The sequence below is a fragment of the Colias croceus genome, chromosome 28 (assembly GCF_905220415.1).
Source record: "Colias croceus chromosome 28, ilColCroc2.1".
Taxonomy (NCBI): domain Eukaryota; kingdom Metazoa; phylum Arthropoda; class Insecta; order Lepidoptera; family Pieridae; genus Colias; species Colias croceus.
This window is the reverse complement of record NC_059564.1, coordinates 3,698,401-3,714,172: the sequence shown is the minus strand read 5'-3', so window position 1 is coordinate 3,714,172 and position 15,772 is coordinate 3,698,401. Positions and strand designations below refer to the sequence as shown.

At 31.5% G+C, this 15,772-nt stretch overlaps 2 protein-coding genes across 2 annotated transcripts; both read left to right on the top strand.

The window, feature by feature from the left end:
• Positions 1 to 9,614: 9,614 nt before the first annotated feature.
• On the top strand, positions 9,615 to 12,919 carry LOC123704039 (translation machinery-associated protein 7 homolog). Its single transcript, XM_045652293.1, has 3 exons — positions 9,615 to 9,708; positions 11,898 to 12,020; positions 12,593 to 12,919. The coding sequence occupies exons 2-3, from the start codon at positions 11,898 to 11,900 to the stop codon at positions 12,662 to 12,664; spliced, it is 195 nt and encodes a 64-aa protein (XP_045508249.1). The 5' UTR covers positions 9,615 to 9,708; the 3' UTR covers positions 12,665 to 12,919.
• A 929-nt stretch (positions 12,920 to 13,848) lies between these two features.
• On the top strand, positions 13,849 to 15,179 carry LOC123703945. Its single transcript, XM_045652157.1, has 2 exons — positions 13,849 to 14,428; positions 15,082 to 15,179. Exons 1-2 carry the CDS (start codon positions 13,849 to 13,851, stop codon positions 15,177 to 15,179), a joined length of 678 nt encoding a protein of 225 aa, XP_045508113.1.
• Positions 15,180 to 15,772: the final 593 nt, after the last annotated feature.

Here is a 15,772-nt window from a genome sequence, read left to right as displayed (position 1 = left end):
GAGCTTAACTATGCGCGCTCATATTATTAAGAAAAAAAGTTTAAATCTCTGCATATACTATTAACTACAGCATGTAAAATTTTCGATATTGTGATAAAAATAAACCAATAAAAATAAAAATGAACACGACTAATTTGCAAATACCGCGATAGATACACAATTTTTCTGATTCAAGCTAAAACTATAAAATTAACGTCACCTGCATGATCTTTAAAAAACAAATTACCTAATTCGAAATTATTTAACACAAAATATTGACTCCATAGAACGTTTGTAACGTCCTAAAAACCCTAAAAAGTAAAAGAAAATAATCCTAGACCAAATTATTCGGTGTGACACACGCCCACTTGTGTCTCATAGAAAAATATGCTTTACATTGTAGAACTATATTTACGTTTGCTGTTTTGTTTTAACTTCGCACATATTGACTAGCCATCTAAGCCATCTTGGTAGTCTATCTTTTTCTAATATATATAAATCTCGTGTCACAATGTTTGTCCTCAATGGACTCCTAAACCACATAACCGATTATAATAAAATTCGCACACCATGTGCAGTTCGATCCAACTTGAGAGATAGGATAGGTTTTATCCCGGAAATCCCACGGGAACGGAAACTATGCGGGTTTTTCTGTGAAAACGCGAGCGAAGCCGCGGGCGGAAAGCTAGTATACTAATATGATAAAGTAGAGTTTGTTTGGTTGAACGCGCTTATCTTAGGAACTACGGTTCCGATTTGAAAAATTCTTTCAGTATTAGATAGTCCATTTATCGAGGAAGGCAATAGGCTATTTTATTACATCACGCTAAGATTAATAGCAGCTGAGCAATCCAGGTAAAACCGCGAGGCACAGCTAGTTGTTAATGATATCGAAACCTCAAGAAAATTACAATACGATTCAACTTAGAATAGGATCGATTCCATCTATTTGTGACGTCATAAGGTTTAATTCATGTTTAGAAATAAAGTTTGTAGTTATAGTCAGGTCGTTGTAAAATAAAAAGGAATTGCTAAGTACCTAAATGTTATATTTTCAAATGACATTTGACACTGCCAAGTATCATCAAATGCCGTTCAGGTTTTCGCGTGAAAGATTAACAAACAGACATTCTTACATCATTTCGCGTATAAAATATTAATAGGATAGGATGTGGGATAGGAGTAAGATGATAATTTCTTATATTCTGACACATCTTCAAATCAAATGTCGCTCCTTCATTTACAATTCATCAGTTTTACGAATACATTTTGGATATTATATGATTAGTTTAGTTAGTATTTAAACGATATTGCTGTCTGTCTGTCATTTTAAGATTTTTGTACACGTCATTAAAATTAACTTAAGATTATTTCCAACCGACTTCAAAAAAGGAGGAAGTTGTTTTTAATCGTAACATTGTTCTACACATTCGTTTCGTTCTACATTTTTAATTATCAACATACCTATAAAGTTACCTATAAAGGTTATAGGCTATGTATCATCACGCTAAGACCAACAGGAGCGGAGCAATGCGGGTGAAACCGTGACAGATTTTAAATATACTTAAAAATTATTTTTGTGTACTCAGAGTAGTTACTCGTATTAATTTACCAAAAGAAATTACTTTTATTCTCAAGTTGAAAAAATAATAGGTAGACTCAACATTATTTCTCAAATCGTATATATTCATTACTAGCTGTTCCCCGCGGTTTCACCCGCATTGCTTCGCTCCTGTTGGTCTTAGCGTGATGATACATAGCCTATAACCTTCCTCGATAAATGGGCTATCTAACACCGAAATAATTTTTGAAATCGGACCAGTAGTTTCTGAGATTAGCGCGTTCAAACAAACAAACATAATAAACTCTTCAGCTTTATAATATTAGTATAGATTCATAATATCTAACTGCAACTCTTCAAGAAAACGGGTCAAGACTACCAACATAATCAATTTACAAACGTTTTTTTTTTCCAAGTGAGCCATTGAAATAACTCATACAGCCATTTTATATTTTCTAACACATTTCAATCTGCTTCAATTAACTGCGTCATTAAAATAAACCTCACAATTAAAATAATATACAACCTACTTGCTCGTAATTATACCGCTTTTTTAATCTGTTTAACTATGTATGTGTGAAGTATATACGCATTGCACACATTGACAGGGTTTTAAAGGGAAGCACACTGTTGCTTTATATTACGCACTTTTCAAGAAGTTTGTGTGTTTCCATTGTCGTGGTTCTATTAAGTTGTATTCAATTTAATTTATTTAATTAGTAGGTACCTATATAATTTTTATTTTTCATAAATCCTTGTAATATAGGTACCTAATATTCAAATAGGAAATCCTAAGTATATGAGGTAAGTAAGTACTACATAATACATATTAGTACGTGCTCAGTTTCAAGTCATTAATAAAATCGATCAATTTTGTTCCGTAGTTTTTTTTTGCTTATTTATTGTAATATCAGACAGATGACTACAATATAATAATTATGGGATCATCTGAAGATGAATGTTATCATATTTTATAGTACTGCAAAATATTCACTACATTATCCACAAAAAAATCAAGTATTTCAAATTTAACAACCCTTATTAATTTTGCCATATTGAAATAGACCATAAGCAATATGATTATTTCGAATGTACGTGCATAATAATAATAAATCGTATTTCGTACATGCATATCTACATCTGTGATCTACATATTTTCATGTAATTAAGCCATTTTTAGTTTTTATTCAAATAAATAAACGCAAAACAATAAAAAAAATGTTAATCATTTTCAAAAATTGTACATATTTCTTCATAATATAATGTAATATCTACCTTATAACCTGTCTGTAATTTGAATTTACAATATCCTAAAGCACGTGCGTCACGAGATCCCAAACCGTGCCGTGTTCCAACGCACACGCACACTCGTTCATAACGGAATACGCACAACTCACGCACACTTGAGCACATGTACGCATTTTCCTTATGTGCGGTGGTAAATAGGTTTTCAGTGACGACAAATGGTGGGTTTAAGGCGTAGCACATAGGTGGCAACTTGTGGCGCGACTTTTGTGTTTAGATGTGTTTATTTTAATTATTTACGGCTTATTATGCTCGTGACCGTTCTAGTGAACTACAGTTACCCAATTCTAATTAACAAAAAATATTTCGACAGATTATCAAGTAATTCTGAGGTCTCCATCAACAAATAAATGAACCATAGAGACTTTTATTGATCGCAATTTTAATAATTACAGAGAATATTTTATTTTATTACACAGTTAGGTACCTATATTATGTTGTCATTGTTTTTCATATGATAAAGAAATCAAAATATTAAAAATATTAACTAGCTGCGCTCCGTCGTTTCACCCGCGTGGCTCTGCTTCTGTTAGTTAGCCTGATGATATATAGCACATAGCCTTCCTCAATAAATAGGCTATCGAACACCGAAATAATTATTCAAATCAGACCAGTAGTTCCCGAGATTAGCGCGTTCAAACAAACAAAGGTATTTGAATCTCACTACCACAACTGAAAACGTTGCGCAATGTTGCCAAGCTATCGCTGCGTATACAAACCGTACAGTTTTTGGTTCAACAAATAGGTATTGACTTTTTAATAAACTATTTTTGCTGTGTAGGTACATAAAATGAAACATTTCAACCAGTTTAGTTTTAGATTCCGAGTGGGATTTATTAAAAATGCTCTCCTGTTTGCGAAGCACAAATGAAAAATGGTTTATAAGCGATATTCATTTTGTAATATCTTTTATCGGCTGAGTTTTGTATTCTATATTTTTTAAACTATTTTTTATTTATAATTGCATTCTCATTGATTTATGTATTGCATTTTAATTTATGTTTTAGGTATGGGAAAATACATACAGTAGGTATATTTTTATAAGCTGCTATCTTATCCTACTCCTACTAATATTATAAATGCGAAAGTTTGTGAGGATGTGTATGCGTGTGTCTGTTACTCTTTCACGTAAAAACGACTGAACCGATTACAATGAAATTTAGCACACATATTATAGAGGGTAACTTGGATTAACACATAGGATAGTTTTTATCCCGGAAATCCCACGGGAACGGGAACTATGCGGGTTTTCCTTTGCAAACGCGGGCGGAAATCTAGTATTATAAATGAGAAAGTTAAGTGAGGATGTGTATGCGTGTGTTTGTTCCTCTTTCACGCAAATACAAGGTAGGTACTGAACCGATTACAATGAAATTTAGCACACATATAGAGGGTAACTTGGATTAACACATAGGATAGGTTTTATCCTGGAAATCCCACGGGAACGGGAATTATGCGGGTTTTTCTTGGAAAACGCGGGCGACGCCGTGGGCGGAAAGCTAGTATATAATAATAACAGAGTGGTAAGATGTACCTAGCTGAATTTACTATCGTAATGTATACCAATAATAGAATTGGATTCATTGTTTTTTTATTCTGAAAATTGCATATGCATGTACCTATGTATACACTGTATATATTATAATATGTATACCAAAATAGTATGTTTTCAAATTTTATATGTCTGTTTGTTCCGGCTAATCTCAGGAACGGCTGGACCGATTTCGACGGGACTTTCACTGAAAGATAGCTATTATATAGATGTTATAAAGAGTAACTTTGGCTATTTTCATACCGATATTCCCTCAGGAACATTAGGAAAAAATCATTCACGGGCGCGGATGAAACCGCGGGGCGCTGAATACAGTCACGCAATATTTTTCAACAGATGAAAATCTTGAACACCGAGAAGCAAAGGCACAAAATACAAATATTATCTATCAAACCTATTTTTACCTTATTTTAATTTTACCTTTGTCAGTAAGTAAACGAGCGTAATGATAAGGCACAAAAAATGATTTTCTAATTTCAATTAATTAATTTCTAATTTTAAAAAAGAATCTCAGTTATTATAAAAACATTCTATGTACATTAATTTATTTAACATGATTGAAATGTCTCTTCAATCCCCTACGTATAAATATTTAGTATGTTAGACATGCGTAGTATATAAAAATACTACTTCAGTGATGTTATAGTATTGGTATTTTACTCATGAACGTAAATAACGCCGCGTTTTTCAGACGTCTCACGTCGGTTTTACGAAACGACACAGGTTATAAAAACGCTCTTTTTTAACCACTTATTTTTTCTTTTACTTTTGAGAATCTATTTATTAACTTAAGTATACATTAGGTACTACAAAATTTGTATCAGGAAACGTTAAAAGTTTGAATATTTCACGAAAAAATGGCTACCTAGCTGTAACAAAAAGAAACTATTTCGTGCTAGATTTCGAGACCATTTTATAGTGAACATGCATATAGTTAAAGTAGGTACTTTTTTATTTGTGGATATAGTTAATATTAGAATGTAAGAAAGAGTTCAGAGGTAATAGAACGGTGGATAGTCGGTAGCGTAGCTTACAAAATAAAAGTGTTCAGGGGAAACACCATGTTCGATTCTCGAACCAATGAATGTGAAAGTTCTTCAAATTTGAATTAGTTAGGTACTTAATTTTTTTGCTTGCGCTACTTTAATTTATATTAATTCTGTAAAATCACGATATTTTTAATTGGAATACGCGCCTGCTAAGGCGTAGATAAATAAATTATTCCATGGTAAGTATGTACTAAGTACCTACCTATCTAACTCAACTTTTTTTCTCCTTAAGAATAGCCCATTGGCGGTAAATATAATAAACGTCACTGTCAAATATCAATACAGCCTAGTCCACAAACAGCCTATATGTCACGCATTGAGTGGAAACGCGTGAAAATTCACACCCTAGCCTCGTATCACGTTTTTTTTTAATTACTACCCCACGGTTCTATTGTTGTAGTACCCTAGGGGAGTCTAGCTTTAGGGATGCCACTGGTAGATTAGAAAAAATAATTGACAGGTTGAGTAATTAAAAAAAAATTTTTTACATTTTTTTTGTCTAGAAAACCGTAAATTTTATTCATTTAATACTTATTATTGTGATTGGAAGTAATAGTATTGAATCATAAGTCTGTTATTATAATCATCAAAATATTAATTTTGCACAGAATTTATACAGAGTTACTGAGTTCATTTTAAAATTATTACGTCCTAAGATAACTGACATTGAGAATTTAAACTATTATAATAATTATTACACATCGTTACTTTAAAAAAAAATGATATGTAAGTAGGTAGTTAAGAAATAGATCGTGTACTGACCTGACACCTATTACCTATACTTTTATAGGGTTCCTTTGATCAGGTGGGATGGAAATGAATATACAATAAAAACTTTGAACACATAATATAAATATTAAATTCGTTCACTCCTCTATAAATACATTAATAAGTATATTTTATTTTTCGTATTCAATTACGATTTACTGATTATATTTCATTCTAAATAATAGAAAATATACTCATGTGCCAACCCTGATCTATCGAACTAAGGATGGGGGTCTATCAAAGGGCAACCTAGTACCTTCGTAATACAGAAATACTTGGTTACACGCTTCAACTGCACCTACATTTATTCATAGACTACGCCTTATTTTTTTAATAATTTCATGGCAACGACTTCACATCACGTAGGGAAGTTCAAAGCGTATGGAAATTACTAGTTTTTGACGCAGCAGTTTAATTAAGAACTTGCAATAATTAAAACGTAAAAGCCCAATTTTTATTGGGTCATAGCAGGTGATGTAGGCAATTTAAAAATTTGACACTATTAGAAGACCTACTTGAACCTTATTCGTACTCTTTGAAACTTTTGAATGTAACTTTTACTGTTGTATTATCTGTGCTGTAGATATTCGGCAATAATTAGCCCTCAATCTAAGGCCTTAATGTTGAGCTCAGGTCCCGAGACTGTTCCAGGATTTGTGAACCAACCTGGTTTTTGACCTATGTCCTATACAGTAAGTATCAATAATAATTATTATTTGTTTGTTTTGTAAGTCGTGCGATTTTTGAAGATCGGCCTTTTGAAGAGGCCTTTTCACTTATATCATTGGAAGTGAGTATCATAATAATTGTGATGATGAATAATTGTGTGAGTATCATAATAATTATTCATGAATAATTACACCTAATTGGCCATTAACCCTACAGTAGTCGCGTGGTCTACACGTGTAATCCAGTGAATTGTACATCCTGATACAGAAATTATACCTACCATTAAAATCGCTGTTTAGTTTATATTCAATGTGCATTATGAATAATGAACACTTGACTACACAGATTAGAAATTTATTATACCTATTATCGTATATAATCGTATTATATTATATTCTATACATGCAAACATATAATTATTTTTTTTTTCTAAATTAATTGTTTAATTAACCGATAGCAGAGAGAGACACTTTAGACTTAAGCGTTTTGTTGTCTGGTGGGGCCCTGAAAACCAGCGCTATGCTGACCACATCGGCATAGCATATGCTGAGCGGCCTTACCCTTTAGGTCGCCAGTCGCCACACAAATTATATTAGTTTTAATTTTTATGTTTGTTTTATTTTAAGAGTGTATTTTGATTTTGTTTTTTGTTTCTTTGTTTGTGTTGGTGGTGGTAATTTGGTGTGCCTAATAAAATTTATTTTATTCTATTCTTATTCTTATTCTATTACTAACGGTTTGCCCCGGCTTCGCCCATGGTACATTTTTACGATTAATTCTCTCCATAAGAACCTCATACTCTAAGGAATAAAAAAAGAATTGATCAAATCGGTTCCGAATCAAAGCTGTTCTCGAGTTATGCGCGTTATACCATTGCGATTCATGTTTATATTACAGAGAGAATAGAAGATGTAAATCACAGAGAAAATTATATATGTTAAATATAATATTATGATTGTATTGCAATACCTGCATAAGGTTGCTAATAATATGTAAAAATGTATTGGTATGCAATAAATTATTTGAATTTTAATTTGAATTTAGGATATAAATGTCGCAGGCCAATTGTATGCCATAGATATAAATAGGTAAGTATACGTAGTATATATCTGTCAACTGTGTAAGTATCTTCTTGGTAAGTTTATTATGTCGGTGAGACCGGTGAGACGACACATTGAGAGGATTGGTCAAGAATAATTAATGTTCTTGACCAATCCTCTCAATGCGTTCCATAACATTTATATTTTTTTACATCGTAGCATTTTAAAGCACTTAATATTATATCCTATAATTTAAATATTTCAAATAACCAGACCACAGAACAGTAAGAACATAATAGAAGTGCTATAATGTCATAATTAGTATGAAAACCAGTGTCGCCAAACCCACACATTTAAACCGATAGTTATACAGTACACTACAAGTAAACTATGCCTTTGATTGGACAGCTTAATTTGAGTAAAAACTGACTTAGGTTATAAATTCAGCATTTCAATATGTACCCTAACGAACCAAGTTACGGTTTATTTTAGTATAACATCCCTAGGTATATTAGCTGTTTTGTTTCTCTTTGCTCAGAAATTCCAAATTCGAAAACATTCAGCTATTCCACAACAGAGGGCGTTGGTTTTCAATACATATAACTTTGAACCTCTACACATAAAGATAAGATTGAAATTTGTGTCACTCTAAATTAATGACATTAACTTGACATTAACCTGATGCTATGCTCTAAGGGATGTCAGCCTTGTTATCGATAATTCACAAATAAATATATTTTTGTGCATTTTTTTTCTTTCTATTATATGAGTATAGGATAATGTGTCACATTTTGGAGTATGTTTATTACTACTAAGTACGTCTTTTCATATTATTATATTTAAATAAAAAACGGAATAGAATAGTATAAATCTATATTTACAAAACAAACAGAAAATATGCATTATTTTAAATCTTGGAACTGCCGTAGGTTTGATGTATCGGTGGCCTTTGTTAGACTGCTTATTGCTGTTCGGCATCCAGTTAACTCGTCACGTTGCATTTATTATCCATTTCTCTTTTAAATTAGGCTCTTTCGAATCTATAAAGAAAAAGGGGCAAATGAAAGCTAAGGAAAAATAGAATAAAATTTAATATTTATAATGTTTGTCTTTTCTAAAGTATCGATACTGTCGATATGCGCCACATGCATCACTAATCCGACATTCGTTTGTTTATTGCAATAATATTCCAGAAAGTCTTGTTTGCTGTTCAATCTATATTAGTACTTATTTCTTATTGCTTAAGGTTCATTTTGACTTAATATTTTTATAATTTTTTGACAAATTACGACAAGCGAAGTTGTAACATAAAATATATTTAAAATAAATTAAAATAAGACTTACCGATGGTATGAAATGCCTCGATTGCTGATATTATTTCGTCTGCTATCATTTTTCCACTCTAATACCGAACAACACGCTCTAAATAATGAATAAATATGGAAATAAGGTTTGACAGCTGACAACCGACTCGAATATTTTTCTGCGCACAACTGAGAGCGAGTTAGGTGATCTTACCTTACTAGTGACACGTGGGCCACGCCCACATCGCACTTCTATTATGTTCTTACTGTTCTGTGAACCAGACTTTTATAATATCTTTTTCCCACAGATCTAGCAGTAGTTTTTTCTATAGACTCATAAGTTTTACGTTATTTTTTATCTGTCAATCAAAATTTCAATGTCAATGTCACTATTTGGCGTTTGTCATTTTTACAAAATCCGAAATCGTGTCGTGTGCTTAATTCGAGTTAAATTGGACGCATATCTTTAAAATTAATTAAAGTAAGTACATAGTATAGCGATTATTTAGAAATTTGGACCTTTTGAACCTTTGTTCATAATAAAAATTGTATAAAATAAGGTTATTGCCTAGTAAGTTAGTACCGCTACTGTTACATACTAGGTTAGCAATACAAAGCTACTTTTTGTTTTTTTTACACAATCTAATCATGCATTTATTCAGACCGGCATATTCTGAGTATGAAATGTCGTTTAACGCTAAATGCTAAACTAATTTTGATATGCTGCTTTGTTTATTTAAATAATAAATAAACTCTGCTGATAAAACAACTACAATTAATATCATACATTTTTTACTACAAAATGAAGGTAAAGTAAAAAAAATAGTTACCAAACTATCTATACATATAATAAATCTGTAGAAGGGTCAATTCTGTACATTGAAAATATTGAAAAAATAAATAGCAGGGGGTGTTACTGGATCGATACCAAACCCAAATATGTGATTAAAAAAATTTTTGTCTGTCTGTCTGTATGTGAAGGCATCACGTGAAAACTAGCGGTTCGATTTCGATGAAACTTGGTATTATTATACCTTATTATCCTGGGCGTAAAATAGGATACTTTTTATCCTGGAAAAATACGTAGAAAAAAATTAATCTTAATTTTTCAGTTTTATCCATAGACGTTGTTCCGTAGAACCGCGAACACACGTTGCGTATTATTATAGGCCTAGCCGTATTTGGGAATTGGGTCCAATAGATATTTATAAGATGTTATTGACAGAGGTACTCAAAATGGAGAAATAACCATCCACGCGAAGACCGACATCCGCGCGGACGGAGTCGCGGGCGGAAGCTAGTACATAATATAAAACTTATAAATAGATATATACAATTTAAGTAAAGCTTTGCAATGTTATAAATGTACTTAGTACTTACATTATACATAATATATACTTATGTTATATACTTATATTACACTACATACATCTCAAAGAATCTATAAATCAACTATCTATATGGAAAACTGTCATAGATTGGCCGTACTTGTGTTGTATGTATGGAAATCTTCCTGTTTACACACTTGTGTGTTGTGCACATTTCGCTGAAGATCATCACATGATCAAATGTATAAAATTACCATTCCATATACGCCTTACAGTCAAACATTCATTTTTAAATGTATATTTCTCTTAACTAAACATGCATACAACAAATTTACTTATAACTAGTATATCCATGGGCTTTCTGGGATAAAATATATCCTGTGCCCTTCCTCAGGTTTCAAACTATCTCCCTACCAAATTTGAGATAAATCCATTTTGTACTTTTTCAGTTTAGCCCTGACATACATACAGACAACAATAATTCTAAAAACTATATTTTTGGCTTCGGTATCTATTGTAGATCGTGCCCTATTGAGTATTTATTTCAAATATATATATATAATATAAATATAATCAATGCACAGTTTTGACTTTCCTACGATTTTGTTATAAATGTATAGATGATGACATAATGTAGTGTAATTTATGTTTTACTTGTGGTTCATGAGTTGCTCATTAACACTTACCATTAAACCATACTTTGTTGTCTGTAAAAGATGCAAGGACACTTTACTGAAATAAATGTATGTAGAATACTAGCTTTCCACCCGCAGCTTCGCCCGCGCAGTCGCAAATAACCCGCATAGTTCCCGTTCCCGTGGGATTTCCAGGATAAAACCGGAGTTTTCCGGAGTAAAAAGTAGCCCATGTCCTTTCCCGGGTATCAAAATATCTCTATACCAAATTTCATGCAAATTGGTTCAGTAGTTAAGGCGTGATTGAGTAACAGACAGACAGACAGAGTTACTTTCGCATTTATAATATTAGTATGGTTAATACAGGTTGTGAGAGCATGAACATTGTATGTAATCACTACATAGTATAAAACAAAGTCGCTTTCTCTGTGCCTATGTCCCTTTGTATGCTATGCAACAGATTTTTATGTGGTTATTTTTAAAATATAGAGTGATTTAAGAGGAAGGTTTTAGTATATAATTTATTAGGTTTTAGAGAAAGCGGGTGAAGCCACGGGCGGAATGCTAGTTAACATATAATAAAACATTTGGTTAGTGCAACTGTTGTTGTTTGAAAAATAGCGAATATTAATATTTTCAGTTATTTTTTTCTAGAAATAACATACATTATAAAGATTTTAACCATAATTTTGATACCATTTTCACAGATGTCTGGCCGTGAAGGTGGCAAGAAGAAACCGTTGAAAGCACCAAAGAAATCATCAAAAGAGATGGACGATGATGACTTGGCGCTAAAGCAGAAATTGAAGGAACAACAAAAGGCATTACAGGTATATTATCATTGTTAATAAAGCTGAAAAGTTTATTTGTTTGAACATGCTAATCTCAGGAACCGGAACAGGAAGGTCCGATTTGAAAAATTCTTTTAGTGTTAGATAGCCCATTTATCGAGGAAGGTTGGCTTAGAGCAGAGCACTGCGGGTAAAACCGCGGGGAACAGCTAGTTGTTACTAAACTAACAAGTTTGTTTATTTGATAGGGCTAATATGAATAATTCTGCCACCTGCCGTGGTGGACTGTAATTAATTCATATAATATTATGTAGTTGCATAGTACTTTTTGTGTGAGGTATGAGGATTTCAAAATACATAGGTAGTTCAAAATTTATTTTTGTTGGTCAGTTAGCAGACAGAGAAAATTCTCTGATAAATAATCTACACACTTTTGGTTGAAAAATTATTATTATAACTCTAGTAATACATATATTTTTCACATTTCTCTGTGTTCTTAAAGTAAGGAAGTAAGCTTTTTACTCAGAAACTAGACAAATGAAAGAAACTCAATCACAATAGTATTTTTAAAACATTTTTTTTTTTATTTAATAAATATGTTGTTTTTTCAGGAAGCAAAAGCAAAGGCTACACAGAAAGGTCCTCTCACTCAAGGCGGTATAAAGAAATCGGGCAAAAAGTGACAATCAATCAAAATTAAATATTATAATCTTTAGGTTTAATTGTTTTTAAGTTCTTTTGGCTCCATGAGCGATAAGCATTTTTTCCATTCTATAAAAAATATTGTCTATGGTGTAACTAAATATGTCCAACACGGCACTGCCATAGTTTTGGCTATATTGTATAATATGTAATCCGAATGGGTGTACAATAGTCCATTAAAATAATTTATATACCTACTTGCATTTTATTATTAAATAAAAAGTTGTGAAAATGTATTGTTTTGTTTTTTTCCTGTCTAACCACAAGACTAACCCTTATATTTTCTTATATTTTAATTATGACTACGCATAACCAAGTCCATAACCTTTTACGATTTGCGAAAATTATTTTTTATTATTCTTTTGTATTTGTTATGCATAATTTTTATTATTTATTTATAATAAGGTACCTTGCAGCTAGTGATACAATCTTTGATATTAATTGTTAGAAAGATACGCCAATTAAATTGTACCTACTTGACCTATCATTACTGCAATCATATACCTACATGTGTGAACAAGGACCCAAATAATTTTATAAATTGAAATAAAAACGTTATGCATAAATGCACACAATATTCAGTCCAGCATTTAAATCGTCGTAATTCAATATTTATTTTAGTTTTAAGCATTTAACTTTGAAGATGGCAATTATTAAGTGGCAACTGCATCAGCCATCACTCCATCAGCTTATCATCAGCTGTAGTCGATGAAGAAAAATAAATATTGTCTATGTCTATGAATATTTCCCTCCAAAATATGAAGGCTAATGAATTTTAATGTCGTCGGAGATATTAATTATTATAACATTAACTTATTAATAATAAGATTAGCGATTAAATGATAAAAATTAAAATTGAATACTTAATTATTAATGATTGAGGTAAGAATTTATTCATATTGTAATCGTAGTGTATTATAATTTATACTTGTATAAGTATCAAAATTAAATGTCTACATTTATTCTAATTCACAAAATTAAAATCAACAGATTTTCAGACTTATTAGTGAAGCATAAATTTCTTGAAATGAATCCTTCAGCAAAATATGAAAAATTTCCTATCGTCCAACAAGCAACATATTTAAATGATTTCAACAATTTTCTTAATCGTTTTAAAAATGAAAATGCAGATTTTAATAATGATTTGTCGGCTCAAAATGGTACAATGGACAACCAATCACATTCTAATACTAATTTATCACAAAGCAGTGAAAATGCAGCGCATATTTATATTAATAACTACGAATTGCCCATACGCTATGAAGATACAAGTACAGTCAAAGACGAACCTTCACTAAAAACTTTGCTCGAAAAAAATTACGAAACTTTAAGTAAAGTAAAGCGTAGCATGTCATTAGATGATATAAAAGAGGAGAACGCAGAGGATATTATTAGGATAAGTTCTGGCGATGATGAAACAGACTTTTTAGAAACAATATCGTTAGATAGCGATAGGTTAAGTTACCATTCGTCTGATTTCGAATTTATTGACGAAGATGAAGCTAAAACTTGTGGTCTGTATTCACAAAATAAAAACATAAACGAGTATAAACTTCGGCCAATTAATAAAAACCATGTAATTCCACAAGGAAATGATTATTTGGAATTATTTCAAGGACGTTACACTCCGTATCCGAGAACGGATATGGAAAATAAATGTACAAAATCGAGATTTCCTATGCATGTCGGGTGTAATGGGATCGGTTTTAATATGTACGGTATGCCACAGAACGTCTCTGATGAACGTAAGTTTAATATTTTTACGTGTCTATTACTAAATCTTATGATTAATGCGTAAAAACAGCCTTATTATTTTTCTTGTTACACAAGAAATTGGAGTTTTCAAAGTGGCCGGGTTCGATTCCCGCATTATGAATAAGTTTTGTTTTATTATGTAGATAAGTAAGTACTGCAGTCACTTTAATATTCGCTTCGTAGGTATGTCTAGTTTGTCTTTCCTTTATGTACTGATCTAAGTCTAACTAAATGTTCATTGTAATCATTAAAATATAAACTTAGGTATCCAGATTGCACTTAAAAATACCAGCCTTGCTTTGCTATTTCACAATATATTTAGGAATTTGAAAACATGGCTTTTGGACAGTTAAAGGACAGACATTATTATATTATATGCCATGAGTAATTAAATATAGTATACTAGTGGTCCGCCCCGGCTTCGCCCGTAGTACATATTTCGCAATAAAAGGTAGAGTGTCCTTTCTCGGCTATCAAAATATCTCCATACCAAATTTCATGCAAATTGGTTCAGTAGTTTAGGCGTGATTGAGTAACAGACAGACAGAGTTACTTTCGCATTTATAATATTAGTATGGAAGTATGGATTCCAATAAAGAACCTACAATTTGAATATCTTTTTAACTTGTTTTATTTATTTCAGTAAGAAATGAAGCAGCTGAAAACGCTAAGAAAATTCGTCAAATGTACCCAGCAGAAAACATGCAAAAAAGACGTCGACCGCGACGCTATTATAGATAAAGTCCATTACTTGCTCTGTGATAAAGTCATTCAAAATAAATATATTTATAAGCTAAATTGTTTTATTTTTGTCTCCATGATGATCAGAATTCAAAGTATGAATAAATAAATACGTGGTCACTTTTCATTTGTATTATTATGTAATTTAATCACAGACTATCTACCAAAAAACAGTTTTTTAATCTCAGGACTGATTTTTTCCAAAGTCCAAATTTTAACTAATCCTAGTACTTATTATAAACACGACAGTGTAAGTGAATGCATTCTAATAAATTTTCTAGTAATAAAAATAAATAAATGTTCCTTGTTAGTTAAAATTAAACTCTTTCTCGTAAAAACTGCTGATCTGATCTGAATGTTTGGTACAGAGTTATAGCCTAGTCTGAATATTTACTACTTTTTACTTTTTACCGGGATATTTACGACTAGTATCCATTAAAATTATGCATTTCGTGCATAAAGCTTTTACAAAGTGACAAAATAAAACCACAGATAATAGAAAAAAACTTTTATTTCCGAATTTGTAGATATTTACAACAATAAACAGTCCACGATTGTATAACTAAATAAAAAATATAAATGTGTGTACTTCG

Coding starts and splice junctions, on each gene's coding strand:
- LOC123704039 (XM_045652293.1), top strand. CDS start 11,898: ATGTCTGGCCGTGAAGGTGGCAAGAAGAAACCGTTGAAAGCACCAAAG. Junction 12,021..12,592: donor AACAACAAAAGGCATTACAG/GTATATTATCAT, acceptor TTGTTTTTTCAG/GAAGCAAAAGCAAAGGCTAC.
- LOC123703945 (XM_045652157.1), top strand. CDS start 13,849: ATGGACAACCAATCACATTCTAATACTAATTTATCACAAAGCAGTGAA. Junction 14,429..15,081: donor ACAGAACGTCTCTGATGAAC/GTAAGTTTAATA, acceptor TATTTATTTCAG/TAAGAAATGAAGCAGCTGAA.